This window comes from Oryctolagus cuniculus, chromosome X (assembly GCF_051225735.1).
Source record: "Oryctolagus cuniculus isolate XC-2025 breed Fujian yellow rabbit chromosome X, ASM5122573v1, whole genome shotgun sequence".
NCBI lineage: Eukaryota > Metazoa > Chordata > Mammalia > Lagomorpha > Leporidae > Oryctolagus > Oryctolagus cuniculus.
The window spans coordinates 7,358,419-7,382,055 of record NC_142888.1 but is presented as its reverse complement, the minus strand read 5'-3'; the positions used below and the strand labels follow the sequence as shown (position 1 = coordinate 7,382,055).

The 23,637-nt window shown below is 38.2% G+C and overlaps 1 protein-coding gene across 6 annotated transcripts in view; it reads right to left on the bottom strand.

Annotated features, from left to right (window-relative positions):
* Nucleotides 1-23,637, bottom strand: part of CNKSR2 (connector enhancer of kinase suppressor of Ras 2) — a 317,996-nt gene that overhangs the window by 3,715 nt on the left and 290,644 nt on the right. For 4 of the 6 annotated variants that reach the window (XM_002719953.6, XM_002719954.6, XM_008272442.5 and 1 more), the window contains one exon: nucleotides 2,113-2,309. In XM_002719953.6, the coding sequence (XP_002719999.1) occupies nucleotides 2,113-2,309 (197 nt within the window). Of the gene's footprint in view, nucleotides 1-2,112; nucleotides 2,310-8,167; nucleotides 9,520-23,637 lie in introns of those variants that run through there. The other 2 variants (XM_051827000.3, XM_070067189.2) reach the window with 1 other exon arrangement.

Below are 23,637 nucleotides of genomic sequence, written 5' to 3'. Positions count from 1 at the left end.
ATAAGGTGAGAAGGTGAGGAGAATATCTTTGGAGTAGGGTTGGTCACTGCAGTTATTCTTATGAATATTATCGCTTTCTCTAAAATTTTGGTTTGTTACCAAAAGTCCACTAAGCTGTCTCATGAATTTGCAGTCATGTTTGCCCAAATACTAACAGAAAATTGACTGCAAACATGGCTGCTTACTACTTGAGGGTTTTTCAAATAGTTTTGCGATTTTTAAAAATCCCTTTGATATTCAATTGTATTTCAAAATTACAAAACCTCAGTAGCATGCTATGGATCTGAACTATTTCTTAAAGGAGTCCCTTAACCTTTTGTTTCCTGAAATTACTGTGTCACATACTCTATATAATAACGTTTTTTTCTGCTTTTGATTTTTTATTTGAGAGGGAGGTGGAAAGGGAAGGAGGAGGGAGAGGGGAAAGGAGAGAGAGGGAGAAAGAGAGTGCTGTCATTCATTGGTTCACCCCCCAATAACTCCAATGATCAGGACTAAGCATTTGAAGCAAGAAATTTAATCTGGGTGTCCTCTGTGGGTGGTGGGAATGCAATTACTTCAGCCTTCATCACTGCTTCCAAGGGTCTGCATTAGCAGGAAGCTGGATTCAACAGCCAGAGCTGGGAATTGAATCCAGCTACTCCAATTTGGGACACAAAGCATCTTAACTAGAATCTTAAATGCCAGGCTAAATAGTCACCCCTGTTTTTGGTTTGTCAAGGGTGTAGGACTTTGATCAGGTGGTTTGTATGGCTGGCCCACTCCTCAACCCATCTCTGCTTCCTCCACCCCCTACCCAGCTCATACCTGCACTGTGAGGGGAATCTACTGTCTGCTCCCTTCAACTCGCTGCCTCTTTGCTCCTCTGTCTTGACCATCCTCTCCTGAATCTGGGGGTGGCATAATAAGCTGGAGCTAATGTAAGCACTGACAGAAATGTCTAATAGGAAGACACCATGTGTGTTGGGATTTGACAGTGTAAACAGAACATCTTATAAGATTTCTACCTGGAACACAAATCACTGTGGCTTCACACGAAATGCAGTGCAGTGCACATAGGAAACATTCAGGAAATCTTTTATATCATTTCAGTATTCACAGTTGCATTCTGCATGCATGCTGTGTTCTTTTAATAACTCTAATAATTACACTATATGGTATATTTATCTTAGGAGACTGAAAGACTGGAATAAAAACAGCTATGCATTTTTCTCTTAGAACTGTCACATAACATTTACTCAGTAATCTGGGACATTAATGAAGAGTTAAGATGATTTCTTCTTTACTTAGACACTTATGATATGGGAATAGCTCAGTTTTAAGTTATTGCTGTTTACCTCTTCTTCCGTCTAGCCTCTCATTTCAAAAAGTTCATGGAAAATGCATATTATGAAAACAACTATGTTGGGGCCGGCGCTGTGGTGCAGTGGGTTAATGCCCTGGCCTGAAGCGCCGGCATCCCATATGGATCCCCTATGGAAAAATCCTCACTTTCAGATCTGGGAAAAGCAGAGTGCTAGGCAAGCCGGTACATCTTCGTGAGTGAGCCAAAAAGCATTAAAAAAGCTGAGAAGTGTCAATTGGACACAATGTCGACTTTAAAGAGTTCAGGGGCCAGCGCTGTGGTGTAGCAGGTAAAGCCGCCGCCAGCAGTGCTGGCATCCCATATGGGCACCGGTTCTAGTCCCAGCTGCTCCTCTTCCAATCCAGCTCTCTGCTATGGCCTGGGAAAGCAGTAGAAGATGGCCCAAGTCTTTGGGCCCCTGCACCCGCGTGGGAGACCTGGAAGAAGCTCCTGGCTCCTGGCTTCAGACTGGCGCAGCTCCGGCCATTGCAGCCATCTGGGGAGTGGACCATCGGACGGAAAACCTCTCTCTCTCTCTCTCTCTGTATAACTCTTTCAAATAAATAAATAAATCTTTTTTTTAAAAGAAAACAACTATGCACAGATTTAAAAATTTTTTGTATCACAATAATCTTACCTTTTAATTCAATTTTCCATGAACTTTCTGATGTACCCTCTTATTTCTTAGCTTATAGTATCTGGTAATCCACTTTGAGTTCAAAAATTAATCTCTTTGAAGGAATTTCTCCTTATATTTCATATCTTACCTTTAAAGTGCTTTTGAGAATTCTCAGCCTGTGTAGCTTTTCATTCATTACAGGATCATTACATCTTTTTATAAATGACAGCTTGTATTCCATCTTGGTTGAAATGCGATGTTCTCCTAATGGTGACAGACTGGCCTGCTCCAGTGCCCTGTATAAATCTTGCAGTGAATCTCCTAACTTTTCTTCCCTAATTTCACCTGCAGTGTTGGGAAGGGGGTTGAGGAGGAAGGGAGGGAGAGGGAGTGGAGAGAGAGATAGAATGCATTATTCAGTGTGATAAACAGTTATTTGACACTCTAAAAACAAAATTAAAACTATTTGAAAAACGGGATAATGAATGGCTTGGAAAACACTAGTATAAAGAACTCAACAAATCCACATCTGTTAGTTATACTGGGTAAGATTAGCTATGGGCATTTAATTGTTTTAGAGTGATCAAATAATAGGATTTATTGGTTAGCAAAATAGTGTCTTAATAGAAAATCACCATATGTATCTTGAGTCCATTAAGTTCAAAGAATTAGAGTACAAAAGGTACACAACACAAAAACAATCCTGTACATATTTTAATATTTTAAAACATTAATGACTATCTCTTATCATTATACTGATAAGCATAGAAGTTTTACTTAAATAGAGCAGACTTAATATAATGGAATGGCATTCATCAGAATATATTTGATTATAAAAATCTTCCAATTGAGCAATAGAAGATTATTAGGTTTTATGTGAGTGCCATAGTAATGCCCAGCACAACAGAAATACAGCAACTGATAATGAATTATCAATGTTGTAATTAAAACAAATTATGGGAATATGTTTATATGCAAATGAGGTAAAAAAACCCTGACATGTGCTAAGATAAGCTACTACACAACTGTAAGACAATGGAAGAAAGTCTTCCAATTAAGTATTTTTGAGAAAAAAATTGGAGGTTGGTCTCAAGGATCTTAGATGTACCTAAACAAATAAAACTCTCATCTTGCTTAATTGTCTGAACACGGATGTCAAATCTTTCTCAACAATGATAAAAGAAAGGTGGAATAAGATGGTGCTTGGGTAGGTGGATTTATAGAGTAGGTCTATCTTGTATTTCTTTTAATAGATAGATGGACTCATATTTGAGGTATACTAACTATATTGGCTCAAAGAATAAATGTGAAAATATGGTTCATTCCACCATGGTACATGTGAATATTTTAGACTTTCTGGCATAGTTTTTAATAAATGACTCCCAAATAGTAGTAATACTACTTAACCTTTATGTTTATGTGCCAGGAAGGAGAGTAAATTCTTAACATTCATGACCTTATTTGATCCTCACAACAATACTTAGTAGATATCCTTGATATTCATCTTATAGCAGGGAAGTACCTTGCTCAAGGTCACATTTATTAAGTGGTGAGGTGAGAACTGGAATTAGACAGTCTGGCTTCAGAATCCATGATTTTAGCAAGAACTGTATACTTCCATATTTTAGTAATTGTTTGGAATTTATATGTGATAGTAGGTACTTATAATGTAATATTTCCTCAACTGTAGCATTCCAAAAGTAAATTTTTTAAAAGAGTATACCTAAGACTACCAAAAAATATTCAAAACATACAGTACCTTAACCAGAAGGGATCACCTTTAGGATTAAAAGCTTTATGTAAATTCCACAATCAATTTTTGGTCCTGCTATGAGGTTAGCAAATAATTGCAGGTTTGACCACTGAGTCCTTCCATTAGAATTATTTATCAACAGCACAAGGTATCACTAAATCTCATATGGTGAATTTTAACTTCTAACCATATATCTAAGTTAGATCTAAAACCCAAAAATATAAAAATCCCTTTAAATAACAGCTTATTAGTTTTCTATTGGTTCATTCTCGTTTTCAACACCTTACAGGGTTTTGAAGGATGGATGGATGGAAGACTACAAAAAGGAGAAACTGCTTTGTTGATTGAGAGAAAGATGGAAGCAAGATAGGGAATTTTAACTGAGAATGGTTTGGAATGAGGAAAGCACAAAATCATATAGTCATTTAAAGTAACTAAATGGATTTGTAAAAACAAGGATACATTTGCACAGCATAATTCTATTTCATAAAATCACAGGCCATGAAAGGATACCAAGGAATTATTTAGTAGTTTGCATTCTTTTTGCCTCACAGCAAGACTGCTTCTAAAGCCAGACATAATTTCATAGAGTAGAGGGTGGGGACGAAATGGGAGGCCTAACTGATGTGAATTATAGTAGTTAAGGTATCAGGTAATCTAATGTATTATTACTCTTTCAGTTCTAGAAAGAAAGGGAAGGGAAGAAAAGGATTCAGATTATAGTTTTAGGACTTAAGGGAGGCAGAAATATTTTTATGTAGTAAATTTTTATTTTAAGAAAACCTTTCTCCATATTACCTAACACTATAGGGAATATATATTTTGCTTAGAAAAGCATTTGACCCAGTTTTCTTTTTCCCCTAATTCTTAAAGTTGTGTAAATCTGGGGCAGATGGTTGATTTTTTATAAAATTTCAATGTAGTTGTACCTTAAGAAGGATAAGTGAAGATTTAATATAAAATGATATATATATATATATACAGCTATTAAAAATATCAACTGGAACTCCCTCCCCCTTCTTGAACTAAAAGGTAACATAATTCTACAAAAAATCTGCTTTGACAGCTGTAAGAAGAATTGAGTATGGATTTATCTCTGGGCAGCACATGTGAACAAGGAATCACAATGAGACAGAACACAGAAACATTTTCTAGTAATGGGATATTGTGGCTCTTATCAGAGATACGCACCCCCTCAAACCACTACACATCATACACATATGCAACACTGCACAAGACACAGTAGTGGGATGAGTAAGGATGAGGGACTGAGATTCCAGGCTACCACAAAATGCCACCAATTATTTAACATTTTAACACTAGACAAAGAGTCCTTTTATTTTCAAAGGAAGGGAGTGAGGGGCAGAGTCACATTATAAATCTGATTCACTGTGCTCAACAGTCAAAACAACACAGAACTCAACATTTAAGACAAAAACAGACCTTTATTTTCTTTTATAATTTTCAATTGGTTTCCTTGATTTTTCTCAGAAGAATACCAATTAAGTCAATTGAGGCTACTGTGGCAACTGAAAATATGAAAGCACCTTTATTTTCTTCTCTTTTTGCCCTCTTCTTCATCTCCTTCTCATTTTTCTTCGGCCTTCTGTCCTTTATCAACCCTTGTTTTTCTTCTTTGAGGAGAGGCTTGCTTTGGAAGAGGAGGCAAGCACTTGGTGAGGTCTGCTTCCTGATTGCATTTTGTTCGATGTGCCAGTTCAACCATTGGAACACTGACTGAAAACCAGCTCTTTTGCAATTTGAATGAATGTTTTCTGAAAGTCGGCAAAGTGTGGGAGACCACACCCAAATCACAGGACTTATTCAGGAACCTTCTGTGATTCCTAATGAGGCTGTGTATTACTGCTATAAGGATATTTTAATATGTATCTAATTTATTCAGGAAATCTGGGACTTTGCAGGAATAAACTTCCCCCAAATTATATTTACAACATATAAATTAGTCCTGTGTCAGATTACATACTTTTTATTCCAATTTCAGCAAACCAAAGAATACATATAAAGTTTCCTTTCCTATACAAAATTTCATGGACTAATACACTTGAAGATCACAATTGAGTTTTTGATGCAATATCTTGTATTCTGTGCCAAGGGAGGGGTCATTTCTGGCTATGTCATACTTGGCAGGGGTGAAAGGAGATCCTCTGTATTGCCTCCTTCATATTGTGCTCCACTATGGAATACTGTGAATCTAGGAAGGTAATGAGCATCATAAGTTGATTCTTTCAGAATGCATGTGATTTCTAGGTAGTTGGTGATACAGGAAAGATCAGCTAATGAAAAAAAGTAGGTTCTCTTTTTTTTTTTTTACTAAGTTGTTGAAACCTATTGCAAATTGCCTACTAGAAGATGAAGACACATTTCTCAACTACTGTAGAGTCCTTGGGTGATGTATTTCCTTCCAAGATCAGTTTTTTTGGATTGTGTACCATCCCCTAGTTATAACATATGTGTTACTTTATATGACATAGATGCTCCAAAACATCAGAAAGTGATTCAAAAGGATTAAATATGAAACCTAAGGAGAAATTCCAATTTTTTTTCTTCCTATACCTAATAAGACCCTGTGTATTGTCCTTCAGAGACCTAGAATGTGACTTTGCCATGAGTGGAATTTGTGTCACTCAGGTTTGCATTTCCCTTTCTCCTATGTGGCACATTGCCTTGTGAACCCAGCACATTCAAATGGAGTGAGGATTTTCTGTATTTTATGTACAAAGCACTCTAAAGAGGGTTCCCTATCAGGAGACTGCAAAACTATTAGGACAGTCAATTGTATCATATCGTTCATATTTCTTTGGTGAATGTTAAAGGGAGATGAATAAAAACTTGGCAACCTAAAATTTCACTCTAGTGTCCTCCCCATTTCCCTGCCCCTGAGATGACAATGTTGAAAGAGAGTAAAAAAAAAAAAAAAAAAAAAAAACAACAAATGAATATACCAGTTCGGCTCTTGAAGAATTAAAATCAATAATGGATAATGTGTTTTGGTACATATTTTGGAAGGGAACTGTGCTCTTTTAAAATTGGACAGTGATGTCCTAGTGGAAACAGTTGTTCTTTCCACAACACAGCCGTGTAATAAACACAGAAGGTTGGAAAAGGTTGAATCACAAATGGGAGAATGCAGGACATAGCCGAATTAGTCACCAGTCAAATCTTAGATGCATTCATTCTTGTAGAACCACAGAGTGTTTTAAGGCTTCCAGGCAAATGACATCAAGTATGTGGAACACTATTCTTATCACAAAGGGCAATTAACATATGCATTGAGGCCACGGGAATATTTTCTATGAATATTAACTTACTAACACACCATAAGGAAATTTATTTATATATAAGGTAACAAACTTCTAATTTAGTATTCTTCTAGGTTTTATGCTAAAAATGATGAAATTTGAATTGTTTTATAATTAAATGCTAGCACTCTTAATTCAGTCTAATGTATAAGTCAACTGGACAGCCATGGCTAGCATTGTAAAACTAGGGGGAGGAGACAATTACATCAGAACAAAGTATATGATTTAAAAGCTGGCTTTTAATCTTCCCTCTGTATTCAACTGCTTATTTCATAATTAGAAGAATTTACTTTCTTTTAGGCAAAATAACAATGCCCACACATTAATATTAGGTAATAATTTCTCTGATAAAATCAATGCAATGATGAAAAAACCTTTTTTTTTTAAAGTACAGTTTGAGTGGTTCCACCAATATTGCTATGTATTTTCTGAAGAACATGTAAAGTCGCCTTTGTAAGAATGATGATATGCTTTGTCAAAATCAAGCATGGCCGACTCTGGTGTATATAAGTCCTTGTTTTTTTTAATGACAGTAAAGCTTACTTCCATAAAGATATGACAAAAGAGCAAGAACTAAAGTCTACTCTACACTTTTTTCTCCTGGCATGTAATTTATGTCAAATCATGTGACTTGATGATACAAATATATGTCAGTGGTTGAATTTTCAGAGTATTACAAGTAGTTTTTATGACAATTCAGATGGAAAAATCTTGCTGTCCTTAGCACTGATTTACTGACCCAAAGAATGGAAGGTTCTTCGGTGGACACTCATAAACATTAGTGACAAAGTCCAGATTCACCCCCAGAAATTAGAAAATTCAACTAATAGAGATATGGAGGTCAAGTTACATGGCTCTTGGGCAGGAATTCATAAAGGGGAAATGTTCAAACCAAAGATAAGAGTTGATTATATTTAAAAAGTAGATTCACCATATTCCTTAATGAGAAAAAACTAAAATTCTTCGGATCATAAAATTTACTATGACTTAAACAGGCATAACGACCCAACACAGTTCCATCAATATTAAATGCCAATAAAATGGTTTTTGATGGATTTCTACATACCATAACCATCATTTTTATATGTACACCTAAAAAACACATTAAAATGGTTAGAGCACAGAGGCAATTGTAAGGCAGATCAATGTGATTTTATTCACAACACAGATTCCATTTGTGAGAAAGAAGCATAGATTACTTCTCTTTAGAAAGAAATTTACTATCAAGCATACTTAGCAAATATTTAGCTATCTAGCAAATTATTTAGCTATCTAAAAAGATCTGATACCGATTGGTCATGTTTTTATTTTTAAGTAATTTATATTTTTACAGGTATTCACATTATGCAAGACCACACACTATGGTGACAGGAAGAAAAAAACATTTCAAAATACAATGTTAAATTATCTGTTCATTGCACAGTATGAAATATCCATCAATTAGCACTGAAAGCATTACAATGTATCTTATCCAACTAAAGGAAATTTCACACCACTACAAAAGAAAAATAAGCAATATTGAGCCATAGGGGACCGAGTTACATAGTGTTAAATAATATCTGAAGCTGATTCGAAAGACATTCAGACAAAATACTTTTTCAAAAAGGAAAACCATAGCCTACAAATTCAGAATAGTGTACAGAAAAGAATAGCTCATGCCTGCCTAAGAGGCAACACACCACTTGGATACAAGTGCCGAGAAATAAGGAGAAAGTTAGGATTTTAGCTGAGGAATCTAGTGAAGCCTGGCAGGAGGAATGTTCTCCATAAGTGTCACCAAAATCAGTCTCTGTGTTGCACCTGAATACACTTCATAATAGAATAAACATAGTAAGTTTCAGCGCAGGTTGTGTATACCTTGCCTTAATAGATTACACTTAATTTAGTACAATACAGCACGTCAAGCTTTAAAAATGCAAAATACACTTAATACAGAATTTGATTCCTCTGCTTTGCCTTAAAGAGGTCAGCGAAGTGTCCATTAAACAGCCAGTATTTTCTAGTTATTGGAGCTGATCCCTCTCTTTTCCTGACGTCAGGAGAACACAACTGAGGGGTCACCACACAGAGCCCTTCCCCAGTCAAGACCCTTTCCCGTTCTGTTCTCCCATAGAAAGGGCAGTTTTCTGTTACTGTGCTCCATCTTGATTGGCTTTGATCTTACGCTAGTCCCACTGCAGAAAGCTCGAATTCTTCTTAAGAGTGGCCTGCCCCTCTTAATATCCCTTTAGAGAGGCCCTCAATCCAAAACACTTGATGATCTAAGCTTTTTACAAGTCTGTTTTCTGTTATAAACAGCAAGGACGAGGCCATTTTAGTTGCTTGCAAGAGGTTGATGCTGAGTCTGCGCCGTGCCGACTCTCTCCGATCTAAATTCTCTAAACATTAGCTTATCAATCTGTGAGTCCAATGGGTTGAGTGCCAACAGAAGTGGATCCGATTTGGCATGGAGAGGTTCTACCAACTCTCGCAGTGTATTAGCCTAATATGATAAAGCAGTGATAACAATATGATGAAAGACCTGCGAGTGTCATTATTTCCAAAGCATATTAGTATTTGTATTAGAAATACCATCATGCAATACCCATGAAGAGAAAATAGAATAATATGGCTAGAATTGCATATGGTTTTAATACCATGATGTTTTTCTGTTGGCATGCAAGTCTACTTGGCCATAAATAGGATACTTTTTGCTTTAAGCTTGGTTGTTTGGAAATGCGAATTGTCCAACGATACACAATAATATACAGTGCAGATAAATCTCTTCCCACCTCTAAACTTGCATATGTACATCTATAATTTTAATCAGAAAAGCTTATGTTAAAAGTATTCTCCATACACATGTAAAATGACCAGTCTTTTATGAAAATTAAAATGTATTCCAGCCGGCGCCGTGGCTCAATAGGCTAATCCTCCACCTTGCGGCGCCGGCACACCGGGTTCTAGTCCCGGTTGGGGCGCCGGATTCTGTCCCGGTTGCCCCTCTTCCAGGCCAGCTCTCTGCTATGGCCAGGGAGTGCAGTGGAGGATGGCCCAGGTGCTTGGGCCCTGCACCCCATGGGAGACCAGGAAAAGCACCTGGCTCCTGGCTCCTGCCAGGATCAGCGCGGTGCGCCGGCTGCAGCGGCGGCCATTGGAGGGTGAACCAGCGGCAAAGGAAGACCTTTCTCTCTGTCTCTCTCTCTCACTGTCCACTCTGCCTGTCAAAAAAAAAAAAAAAAAAAAAAAAAAAAAAAATGTATTCCTATACAAGAGCTTTCCTCAGGTTCATCCAATCAAGTATGAGAAAACATTTTTCTGGTCTTCTGCTCAAAAGGCTATCTGACCACCTCAATGTATATATGCTATCATGTCCTAATCAGTGAGATAGTAGAATAGCTTAGCTAGTATCACTCTGATAAGGAGGTTATATGCTGAACAATACAAAGTTGAAGAGAAATGAAAAGCTGTAACAGAGTAAATGCAATGAAAGGGTGACTTTACAACTGAGAATAAGCCACGTGCCCAGGAGTTAAGAAACTGGAAGAGACAGAAGTTTCTGGATTGCCCTAAGAAACTAAGAACAATTTGCATAATATTGATTTTTAGCTCACTTTATTATGGATCTGGAGGAATCCAAATATCAGCATACACAAATCAGCACTATTTATCAGTAGCCTAGAGAGTTGTATCTGTAATATTTTATAGTATTTCTGAGTTAAATTAAGAAGGAACAAAGTTATATTTAAAAAAAATTTTTTTTGATAGGCAGAGTGGACAGTGAGAGACAGAGAGAAAGGTCTTCCTTTTTTTCCATTGGTTCACCCCCCAATGGCTGCTGCAGCCAGCGCACTGCGCTGATCCAAAGCCAGGAGCCAGGTGCTTCTCCTGGTCTCCCATGTGGGTACAGGGCCCAAGCACTTGGGCCATCCTCCACTGCACTCCCGGGCCATAGCAGAGAGCTGTACTGGAAGAGGAGCAACTGGGACAGAATCCGGTGCCCCGACCGGGACTAGAATCTGGGGTGCTGGCGGCGCAGGCGGAGGATTAACTTATTGAGCCGCGGTGCCAGCCTGGAACAAAGTTATATTAAGGAGGAACATTGAGAGAGGGAACAGAGAATGCAGGAAGGGCCATGCTACGTTGCTCCTAACACTGGTATCTAGAAAGTGAGATGCAGCGTAGTTAAAAAGTCAGAACTATTTTTTTAGTAATGTCATACTCTTTGTAGAAAAGGGGCTAGGAATTAAGTAATCTTAATACATAGGTCAAATAAAACAAAACACAGCACTTCATTTTAAATAATATTTAGTATTGGATTGCACTCTCTAGCACTTACCATTTTGTTTCATAAAGTCATGGAGTTTGAAGTGGCAAAATCAGAGGTAATCTAATCTGGGGCACAAGGTCATTTTTTAGTTTAAGCTATTCTTAATTTATCTATGCAATTCAAACATTTTTCAAGTTGCTGTTTTGAATATATCCCTCATTTCCCCATAGAAACATTATATGAGTGGTATTATTTCTAGTGCATTCTTCAATGCCCATCTATCCCATACTAACCTGAATGACAGCCCTGGTAACAAAGTCACTCTTAGTTATATTTATAACACTGTTTCAATAAGATTGCTGAATTATACCCCAAGATATGGTAATTACCTTTTCAGTTTAATGTTCCGGCAGAGTGAAGGATAGTGGGTAGTGGTGGGGAATGACTATTTCAAAATGGTTACAGTTAGCTACCAGTCTGTGTATATTAGGGTAAGAGAAGATTACTCCCAGGGTATCTGTAATGGTCAGTATCATTACCTATGGAATCTCAAGGGTAAGGAGGGGATGTGCCTGTTAAACACAGATTTCTGGGCCTTATACTTTATCTACTGAATCAGAGTTTCTGGGTATGGAACAAAGGGATCTGCATTTTAAATAAACAACCTAGGCAATTCTTGTGCCCATTGCAGTTAGAGACCCTCTGTGTTAGACTAGTCACATTGGGATGGATGAGCTATACAGTAGTTAAGGCTGTCTGGAGTACTGTCAGTTTTTTGTACTACATATGCAAGTACATTCTAAGTCAGAAGACCTGAGGTTGGGGACTTCACATAGCATTTTATCTGTAGTCCCATCACCAAGCCCAAACAATTCCAAGGTTTTTTTCTGAGGAATCTGATGGAAATATCTTGGTCTACTACTATGGCAAAATCATTGTTCTTGGTAAAGTACTTGAATAAATTCTCTATTCTTTTGTGTAGTGTTTTTAAATAGTTCATATTTATTTTTGAGGCAAAGGGAAGGCCTCCAAAGATACTCTGAGACCCAAATGCAGTGAATCAACTGTATATCTTGGTGTGAACATTATAAATCTAAAGTATGAATGCACTGGCAAGCCAGGTAGAACAGAGGCAAGGGCACAAAAAGCTGCTGGTATGTGGTTAATTCATAAGAAATCTCTAAAACAAAACTACTTAATGATGATAGTACTCCATGAAGGTCTACCTTTGACTTCTGTGAATTTCACCATTTATTTGTCTTTAACTTTTTGGAAATTACTTTCTGATCTTCAATGGTCTCTTTTCTCTCCCTTTGTATTTTCTTTGGACTTTCAATCTTTCTCAATTGTATCCAAGTCCCTATTTCTACTCTTCTCCTTTGTATGAAGTGCTACAAAAAGTCTGTGGAAAATTGGAAGTAAAAGTATGAGTTTGAGTATAAAAATTTTTTGCACAGTATGTGTAACATGTATTGTGAAAAAACTATGCCTAGATTTCATTTTTTACACCAAAGCAAAATCACACTTTTAATTCCATTTTCCCACAAACTTTTTGAAGTACTGTCATAGCTGACAACTTTATTTACCCCCAGATAATCAAAATACTCAAACCAGTTAAAATTATTTATTATAGTGACAGACTAATTTTATTCATTTTCCCAAAAGACAAGTGGAAATCATATATTCTTTAAAATGGCAGCAAAAATTTTATTTTATGACTGTTAATTGTTTATTTTCTTCTGGCTGATGTCCTAACTATAAACACATTCCCTATTGCTGCTATTAAAATAACATCACTATTTACCAAGATTTTAATCAATTATATTTTGAAACAACAGCAACATATCTATGTTACCCCAAAGGAAATCAGTAATGTTTCTGTTTAGCACATTACTTAACAAATCCTTATTAAGCTTCTACTCATCACTGAAACTTCTAATTATGAAGCCACCAGCCTAGCTGGATAAGAAACAGATCTGGTTTCCCTATTACTACACCCCTGGAGATCTGAATGATGAACCCAGATGAAATGCAATCACATATAGAATGATTTATTCTAATGTGGATCTGTATCTCAAGTTGTTTGAGACACAGATTTAATTCACATAGGACATTTTGAGAAAGATGTTTCTTTTCCCTTGTGTTTTATGAATTAGAAAGTACCCTACTAGGGACCACACCAATAACAGGCAAAAATATAAATTCTGCAAATATAAGTTTTAAAAATATAACCTGTCTTCTAATAATGTACCTGCTAAGGAAGAGTCACAATTCTTTAATCAAATGCCTGTGAATTAGATTATAGAGTGGGGAAGGGGGAAGGCACAAAAGTGGCAAGAAGATGATTGTGAATACAAAATAGGTGAGAAAGGTCTTCCTTAAAGAATGAAAGAGCTCAACACACTTAAAAATGGAAATTAGAAGTACTTGAAAAATATGAGCACTTGAACAAAGTTTTCTACTTCTGTCTGAGTTATTAACACGTACTCCCATCCATTACTCAGTTCTATTTTTGTTGAGCTTGTGGACAAATTTAAGGGCAAAAGCCACAAGACTACTTGTCTTAAGCTGCTTGCAAATAAATACCAAAGGTCACTGATAGCAGACATCTAAGCCTATCAGCAGCAACATATGTAGATCTCCATGGAGAGTGGAACTGTAATATCATGAAGTGAGAGTGATGATCACTTTTTTCTTTTTTTTTTCTTTTTTGCCAGGCGGAGTTAGATAGCGAGAAAGAGAGACAGAGAGAGAGTTATAGACAGTGAGAGAGACAAAGAAAGGTCTTCCTTCCATTGGTTCACTCCCCTAATGGTCGCTACGGCTGGTGCTGCACTGATCCGAAGCCAGGAACCGGGTGCTTCCTCTTGGTCTCCCAAGCGGGTGCAGGGCCCAAGCACTTGGGCCATCCTCCACTGCCTTCCAGGGCCACAGCAGATAGCTGCACTGGAAGAGGAGCAACTGGGACTAGTACCCAGGGCCCCAACCGGGACTAGAACCCGGGGTGCCAGCACCGCAGGTGGAGGATTAGCCTAGTGAGCCATGGCACCGGCATGATGATCACTTTTTTCAATGTAAGTTTGGAAATAGTGGGTTTATAATGTGGATCAGAACCTTAACACCAAAAGTGACTTGTTACTTGTGGCTTGAGTGCTATTTGCCCAAATTCTGAGGCTCTATTTCCTTGTAAAAAGTTGAGTTACAAAAGACAGGACACTATATTTTAAAAATGTGTTTGCTCATTTTTTTTGTTTAGTGCAAAGGGGGAAAAGTTGGAATATCTATTTTTATGAACAACGAGCAAAATTCTCATGACAAAGTATTCTTTTTAAAAATAAATTCGGTGACAACTAACTGAGCACCAAAAAGGAAACCTGTTAAAGTGAAATGAACACTATGAGAAACGGTGACTTGATCAGCCCTCACCCTGTTGATGAGCAACTTAATATGTTATCCCTCTTAGTATTTTTTGTTTGTTCTACTTAATACTTTTGGTTGAATACTGACTCAATACACAATTCTTCTTAAGTGCTGAAACTTAACTGAAAAGTGATCACTGTTAAATATAAGAGTGGGAATAAGAGAGGGAAGAGATGTGCAATTCGGGACATGCTCAAGCTGACTTACCTCAAACGGTAGAGTTAGAAACATACCAGGGGATTCCAATTCAATCCCATCAAAGTGGCATGTACCAATGCCATCTCACTAGTCCCAGTGATCAATTTCTGTTCACAATTGATCATAATGATAGGACTAAGAACCAAAGGGATCATATAAACAAGACTAGTGTCTGCAAATACTAGCTGATAGAATAAAAAAGGGAGAGAACGATCCAACATGGGAAGTGAGATACACAGCAGACTCATAGAATGGCAGATGTCCTAAACAGCACTCTGGCCTCAGAATCAGCCCTTAAGGCATGTGGATCCAGCTGAAAAGCCCATGAGAGTATTTCAGGCATGGAAAGCCAAGACACTCTGGGGAAAAAAAAAACCTAAATGAAAGATCTCTGCGAGTGAGATCCCAGTGGAAAGAACGGGTCATCAAAGAAGGAGGTACCTTTCTCTGAAGGGAGGAGAGAACTTCCACTTTGACCATGGCCTTGTCTAAAAATGATCAGAGTCAGTGAACTCAGGGGGCTTCCATAGCCTTGGCAGCTCATGACAAGAGCCTAGGGTGATTACTGATGCTATAAACAAGAGTGTCAATTTGTTAAGTCAACAACAGGAGTCACTGTGCACTGACCCTCAAGTAGGATCTCTGTCCTTAGTGTGCTGTACATTGAGATTCAATGCTATAACTAGTACTCAAACAGTATTTTTCACTTTATGTTTCTGTGTCGGAGCAAACTGTTGAAATCTCTACTTAATGTATGCTAAACTGATCTTCTGTATATAAAGAGAATCGAAAATGAATCATGGTGTGAATGGAAGGGGAGAGGGAGTGATAAAGGGGAGGGTTGTGGGTGGGAGGGACGTTATGGGGGGGAAGCCATTGTAATCCATAAGCTGTACTTTGGAAATTTATATTCATTAAATAAAAGTTAAAAAAAAATAAATTTCGAGTTGGCATTGTAGCACAGTGGATTTGTCTGCCACTTGTGATGCTGGCTTCCCATATGAGTGCCGGTTCCAGTCTGATCCACTTCTGATCCAGCTCCCTGGGAGGGCAGCAGAAGATGGCCCAAGCACTTGGGCCCCTGTTACCCACATGGGAGACCCAGACGAATCTCCTGGCTTTGGCCTGGCCTGGCCCCGGCTATTGTGGCCATTTGGAGAATGAATCAATGGAAGGAAGATTCTATCTCTGTAACTCTTTCAAATAAATAAATAAATATTAAAAAAATAAAGAAATAAAGGAATGGCTTTTGTCCCAATGGGCTTAGCCACTGCCTCCTACATCAACATCCCATATTGGGGTGATGGTTTGAATCCCATCTGCTTTGCTTCCCATCCAGCTCACTGCTAATGCACCTAGGAAGGCAGCCCAGATGGCCTAAGTACTTGAACCCCTGTCTCCCACATGGGAGACTCATTTGGAGCTCCCGGCTCCTAGCTTTGGCTTGGCACAGCCCTGACCATTGTGTCAATTTAGGGAGTGAACCAGTGGATGGAAGATCTTTCTCTCTGTCTTGCTCTACCATTCTGCCTTTCAAATAAGTAAGTCTTTAAAAAATAACAAAAAAATTATTAAAAAGTCACAAAGTTTGTTCTTAAAATTATAGCACTAGGCCAGCATCATGGCTCACTAGGCTAATCTTCCGCCTGTGGTGCTGGCACACCGGGTTCTAGTCCTGGTCGGGGCGCCGGATTCTGTCCCGGTTGCTCCTCTTCCAGTTCAGCTCTCTGCTGTGGCCCGGGAGTGCAGTGGAGGATGGCCCAAGTGCTTGGTACCTGCACCCGCATAGGAGACCAGGAGGAAGCACCTGGCTCCTGGCTTCGGATCAGCGGCCATTTGGGGGGTGAACCAACGGAAATAGGAAGACCTTTCTTCCTGTCTCTTTCTCTCACTGTCTACTCTGCCTGTCAAAAAAAAAAAAAAAAAATTATAGCACTAGTGGAGCTCTTAATGATCAATTCCAACTAAAATAAAATATTTGATAAATCTAGCTGCAAAACAGAAAAAGAAATAGTTTTCAGATAACTCTAACGTTCCTCTAAATTGCCAAGTCACAATTCTATCCTGTCTGCATTTCACCTTAACGTATCTACTGTTTTATTATCACCTTAAAGTGCACTTATGAGTCAATTAGTTACCCCTCAGTATACCACATAGGTCAGCTTTTGCTATCTGCATTTAAAAAAACCTGTCTGAAATAAGGGCAGACATAAACTACCCTCTAAATGAAGGCTATATAGGCAGCAACTGAAAAGGTATTTCATGTTTAACAGAAGTACTTAATATGTTAATTTACCATCAGTTTATTTTCAATGAAGTATATATAGATATTTCAGAAAAATATACTTTGAATTTTACATTACAATGTCATCATAAATGTTACCAGATTTTAAAACAGTAAGTGGAAAAATTAATTTTTATAGATTCATTATTGTTCAGTAACGATTTAGTGGATGCCTATAGGCACATATATTCTACAGCAAATATGAGCAGAAAAATACACAAAGATGATAGTTTAACCTGAGAGTTCATGATATAGCTGTACAACTCCTGCCCAATTCTTTCTTAAAATTTTATAGCTAAGAATTATCTACTTTATTTGATCCCTCCATCCTCATTCATTCATATTTTTAAGTATTCCTGAAATTTTCATTTTGAGATTTTTTTTTTTACAAAGAATCATGTTGAACTCGAATGAGACAACTTTATAAAAATAATCATTCTTGGTAAGGTTTTCTCTTTCAGCAAGGTAAGTAGATGGCAGCCTATTGATAGATTGGATTGGTTTTGAAACCTGTTTCATGACTATTTATTATTTTGAAGTAATCTCCTTAAAGTTCTCAGTTCCTGTGAAATAGCTACAGGGCTAACACAGCTGATGCCTGAGATATGAACCCACTATAGAAAGCTACTCGTAGAGTTTCTAACCCCATAATCGTTAGAGGTGAAAAATACAGGTTTTTAACTTATGAGAACTTTCAATCTCAAGTCACCTTATACTCGTATATAAAAATGTAATTAGATAGATCATACTGGGTCTGGATGATAATCCTTGTGAAGTAAGTCAGTGATGAGAGCTGCCTGTGTGGTGAATAAGAGTTATACAACACTTCATCTGTGGCTGTGTCTAGTCTGCCAAAATTAAAAGGCAAACTAGGACCAACTTTCTAAATCGTTTTCTTGCCTACTTTGCTCTTTTCCAGTCCTACCAGTAGATTGTCTTTTCTACTTAGCACTTTGAAAAGCAGTCCCAACCTTAGCTGAACCTTGATTCACTTATGTGACTGGGTGGTAAAACTGTCTTCAAAACACTGATATACTTCCAAGCTGTTTTCCCATCACATTTGACTTGATTTCTCCAAATTAGTATGATTACTCCACTGGAATCTACAAGTAAACAAGACTTTGCCCTTACATCCTTTTGCAAGGATGCTGATCAGCTAACTTGAACTGGGGTCAGTAAATTTTGGTGCTATACAAATTATGCTTTTACTGACCAGCTTCTTTAGGAAGCTGTCAGTGACATAATTTTCTAAATCTTGAAAATTCGATTTGAAATACATTTGGATACTATCTTTAAAGTATTGCCATCTTGATTTTGGCAGGATTATTATTTTTTTAAGAATATCATTCGGGGGGTTGGTGCCATGGCGTAGTAAGTTAATCCTCTGCCCGCAGCACTGGCATCCCATATGGGCGCCAGTTCGAGACCCGGCTGCTCCTCTTCCAATGCAGCTCTCTGCTGTGGCCTGGGAAAGCAGTGGAGGATGGCCCAAGTCCTTGGGCCCCTGCACCCATGTGGGAGACCTGGAGAAAGCTCCTGGCTCCTGGCTTCAGATCAGTGCAGCTCCGGCCATTGCAGCCATTTGGGGAGTGAACCAACGGAAGGAAGACCTTTCTGTCTCTCCTTCTCACTGTCTGTAACTCTACCTCTCAAATAAATAAATAAAAACTCTTTTAAAAAAAATAAAGAATATCATTCGGCTCCAGCTCTAACATCATGACATCCCCAGAATAAGTGAAGGGCAAAAAACAGGTATTGATCTGCAAATCAAGTGAGATATTAGGAAGAGTGTTTGTCACAGTGGTTAAGACATGCCCACATCACATATTAGACAGAGTGCCTGGTTGAGTCCTGGTTCTCTTGATTGCAGCTTCCTAATAGCTTGTAGCCTTGGAGGCAACAGTTGATGGCCCATGTAGTTGGGCTTCTGCCACCCACCTGAGAGACTTAGATGGAGTTCCTAGCTCCTGGCTTTAGCCTGGTCCAGCCCCAGCTGTTGTGAGCATTTGCGGAGTTAAAGTGGATGGGAGCTCTTGGTCTTTCTCTTTGCCTTTCAAATAAATATAATAAAAATGTAAAAAAAAGCAAATGGAATACTAATTTATTTTCAACAAGATCACAACAGGTGGTTGTGCATGTGTTGGGGGCTGGGAATAGGGTAAGAAAAGGAATGATTTCTATGTTAAAACTTTAGACATTTTTTCCTTTCATGCTGTAACATTGTTTGTGAATGTAGATTCTTGGAATGATGTTCTGCTTACTGTTTCTGAGCTTGCAATATTACCCAAAACTGGCAATAAGCTCCTTGGCATACCAGATGGGCAGTTAGGATCATTTTCTCATTAACAACTCTGTCAAGGAGGAGTTGCTTTGGGGCACTGCCAATTGAATTTAATGACAACTAAAAATATCTTCCCCAGCAAAGAAAGGGCCAAGAAAGATAAGAAATTCAAGAGATGTTTGCTAAAACCGAAAACTATATCTTGATAATTCTTTATCATTAATATTTTTTCTTCACCCCAAATTTGTTATAAATCTAATCTCTCATCTTAATGGCATTTACACATACCTTATACTTTTCCAATCTGTAATAATGACATCACAGACTATTCTCATTAATCTCCATTGTTAAAGTCATCTACTTGGGGCTGGTGCTGTGGCATAGGGGGTAAAGCCACCTCCTATAGTGCTGGCATCCCATATGGGCACCAGTTTGAATGCCGGCTGCTCAACTTCTGATCCAGCTCTCTGCTATGGCCTGGGAAAGCAGTAGAAGATGGCCCAAGTCCTTGGGCCCCTGCACCCGCATGGGAGACCCAGAAGAAACTCCTGGCTCCTGGCTTCGGACTGGCTCAGCTCCGGCTGTTGCGGCCAATTGGGGAATGAACCAGTGGATGGAAGACCTCTCTCTCTGGCTCTACTTCTCTCTGTTTAATTTTTTCAAATAAAATAAATAAATCTTTTCAAAAAGCCATCTGCTTTATACTTATAGGTGTTCAAAATGTATTGTGAGCATGACAAAAAGAAAAACATTCATCTGGTGAAAATCACCATAAAAGCATGTTTGTAATAAATTCAGCACAGAAGTAAAAACAAATCAGCACAAACTGTTACCTTAACTAAAAACTCTGAGTACTGAATATTCACTCATGTTCAGTCTTAGCAGATTTGGACATCATTGGTTATTAACTTTTATGCAGCAAACATCTTACATTTGGGATATAAAACTACTGAATCTAAGATCATATGAAGAATATACTTTTAAAAAATGTTCTTATATGAGTTTCATTTTCCTCTGTGATAAAATTGTGTGACACTGTCCTTTGAAAGAGAGTTTTACCAAAGAGTTAGCAATATGCTGACTCAATGTTCTTAAGGAAAAATAAAAATGACTTAATAGCTACTCCAAAAGGTTTCCAGTTAATATCTGTATTTAACATTTAGCATCACATATTGAACTGCACACTCACCAGTACAATTATAGAAAACTAGTATCATACAGGAACTTCATTAGAGTTGAGTGTTCCTTCTGTAAAATCCAAATATTGAAAATGTTATGAGGTTCTCTGTATGTTGCAACTTACTTGGATCCATGGCAATGAATTGTTAATTTGATCCTGCTAGGATCAAAACAAAAATCATTACTTTATTAATAAATGTGGGGATCAGCATTGTGGTGCTACAGGTAATGCTATCACCTGCAATGCCGGCATCCCATAAGAGTGCTGGTTTGAGTCCCTTCTGCTCCACTTTCAATCCAGCTCTCTGCTAATGCACCTGAGAAAGCAGCAGAAGATGGCCCAAGTCCTTGGCCCTTGCCATGTACATGGGAGACCCAGATGAAGCTCCTGGCTGGCTTTGGCTGGCCCAGGTCTGGCCATTTTGTTCATTCTGAGAGTGAGCCAACAGATGGAAGATCTCTTTCTCTGTATCTCTCCCTCTCTTTTTCTAACTTTACCTTTCAAATAAATTAAAAAAAATTTAACAACTCACAAATTTGTTTTCCATCTGTAAATCAATTAATAGCTCCATTATTGTGCTATCTTATCCATAAAACATTTTTTAAAAAAGAAAAATTCCACATTTCAATAAAATAAGGAATTTAAAAAATTGAAAAAACATTAATTAAGTAGGTATACCATCTTAAGTCACTTTGTAGGGCTGTGCAGATCAAGGGGTGAATCTGGGAAATCCAAGTTCCACTAATCTTCCTTACCATCTCCTTTGACTCATGTCACTTTTGTGGGGGCAGCAGAACAATCCTATCAGCTATAGAGTAATCAGTATGTCCTAATGAATGTCATCATCAAAGAACTCTGTGGATGTCTGTGATTCTACATATACTCGCCCTAGCATAACAAAGATACACACATACACACACACATATAAACACGTTATAATAGACAGTACTGTACAGGTCTGTATGATCTTCCATAGATAATCCATCTATGTGTGCTGTAACTGGATTTACTGTGATCAACTCTATCAGTTCTTCTTTGTTAAGCTTATGTATACATTTGGTCAAGGTTCTAAAACAACTTTTCTCATACTGATTTTAAGTGAAGAACTACCCTAAAAGATACCAACATTGGATTTAAAAATGAATTTAGAAAATCCCAAGTAAAATTGAAAGCACCCATTTTAAGATCAACATCAAGGGGCCGGCGCCGGGGCTCAGTGGGTTAATCCTCTGCCTGCAGTGCCAGCATCCCATGTGGGTGCTGGTTCTGGTTCCGGCTGCTCCTCTTCTGATGCAGCTCTCTGCTGTGGCCTGAAAAAGCAGTGGAGGATGGCCCAAGTGCTTGGGCCCCTGCACCTGCATGGGAGACCAGGAAGAAGCTCCTGGCTGCTGGCTTCGGTTCAGCGTAGCTTTAGCCGTTGAGGCCATTTCGGGAGTGACTCAACGGAAGGAAGACCTTTCTCTCTGTCTCTCCCTCTCACTGTCTGTAACTCTACCTCTCAAATAAATAAATAAAATCTTAAAAAAAAGATCACCATCAAATGGGCATTAAATTTGTTTACTACGATTTGGGAATACTGCCATGTAATTTGAAATGAGACATTATTCCCTAATAATTGATTGTGTAGCATATGCCTCATAAGTACACACAAAACCAGAACTGGACCAAAGAAAATGTCATGATGACATTTTTGTTATTCCTTATTGTAAATCTTCAGCATAGTACTGGAAAGCCTGTTTTCTCTTTATGGAAAATCAATAAATACTTCAAAAACAGAAGCAGGAACTTTTCTTAACAAAACAATATGCTTTAATTATAGAAGGCCTTGGGAACCAAGGCCTTAGTTTTAGCCATACTAGGAATGGTTTCAGATCTTAATTGTGTGGGCAGATCTGGTTTCTATGGTGATGAAAAAGATAGCCTAAGAAGTGGAAAGAACTGTGGTACAGTACTTCCCATAAAAACAGTCAAGCTGAAATCAAATGCAGTTTCTGTATTTAGCATGGACTAAGCCTGAAGCTCCAGTGAATTGGTACCTTAATTCAGGAGTTACCATGGCAACTTCCCAAGAAAAGTGGGATACAGATACCCACATTAAATTATTACTAAGATATTAAATCAAAAGGCAAAATATAGGGGCCAGCGCTGTGGCATAGCTGCTAAAGCTGCTGCCTGTGGCGCCAGCATCATATACGGGTGGTTCTTCAAGTCCTGGCAGCTCCGCTTCCCATCCAGCTCCCTGCTATTGCACCTGGAGAAGCAGTGGAAGATGGCCCAAATCCCTGAGCCCCAGCACCCACATGGGAGACCTGGAAGAAGCTCCTGGCTCCTGGCTTCAAATCAACCCAGCTCTGGCCGGCTGGTGTAGCCATCTGCGGAGTAAACTAGTAGATGGAAGATCTTGCTCACTCTGTCTTTCTATCTCTGCCTTTCAAGTAAATAAATAAAATCTTTAAAAGAACGAAAAAACAGAAAATGCTGCTTCCTTAAAAAATAAGCCAAAATATATGGGTTAAAAGCAACAATTTATTCATTAGTTATGAATTTGGTTTTACTGAGAGCTTGTTTGGAGGTTCCAGCAGAGGAGCACAGAATAGCGGTGCTCCTCTAGTGGGAACGGTCGTCCTCTTTAACCGAACCTGCAGCTTCGGGAGGGGCGCACATGCAGCTGTGAGGGAGGAAGGGGCCGGAGCAGCTGAATCAATCCTGCTGATCAATGGGGTGACAGATGCTGCAGCTAGATTGCACTCACACCCGAATTTGGTTTTCTTAAGAAAAGTTTACTGGAGGCATTGCTATTTTTTTTTTTTTTTGCAAAGTACCATCTAACCTAATTAGTATTCCTTTTTAAATAATCCTAAGAAATAGCTTTTACTCTTTTTTAAACATAGTACAAATATTCTGAAGGCAGATCAGTTTAGCCTGTGAGCTTACTAAGCATGATTATGACACTAATATTTATATTTTGCTTTCTACTTTATAAAATGC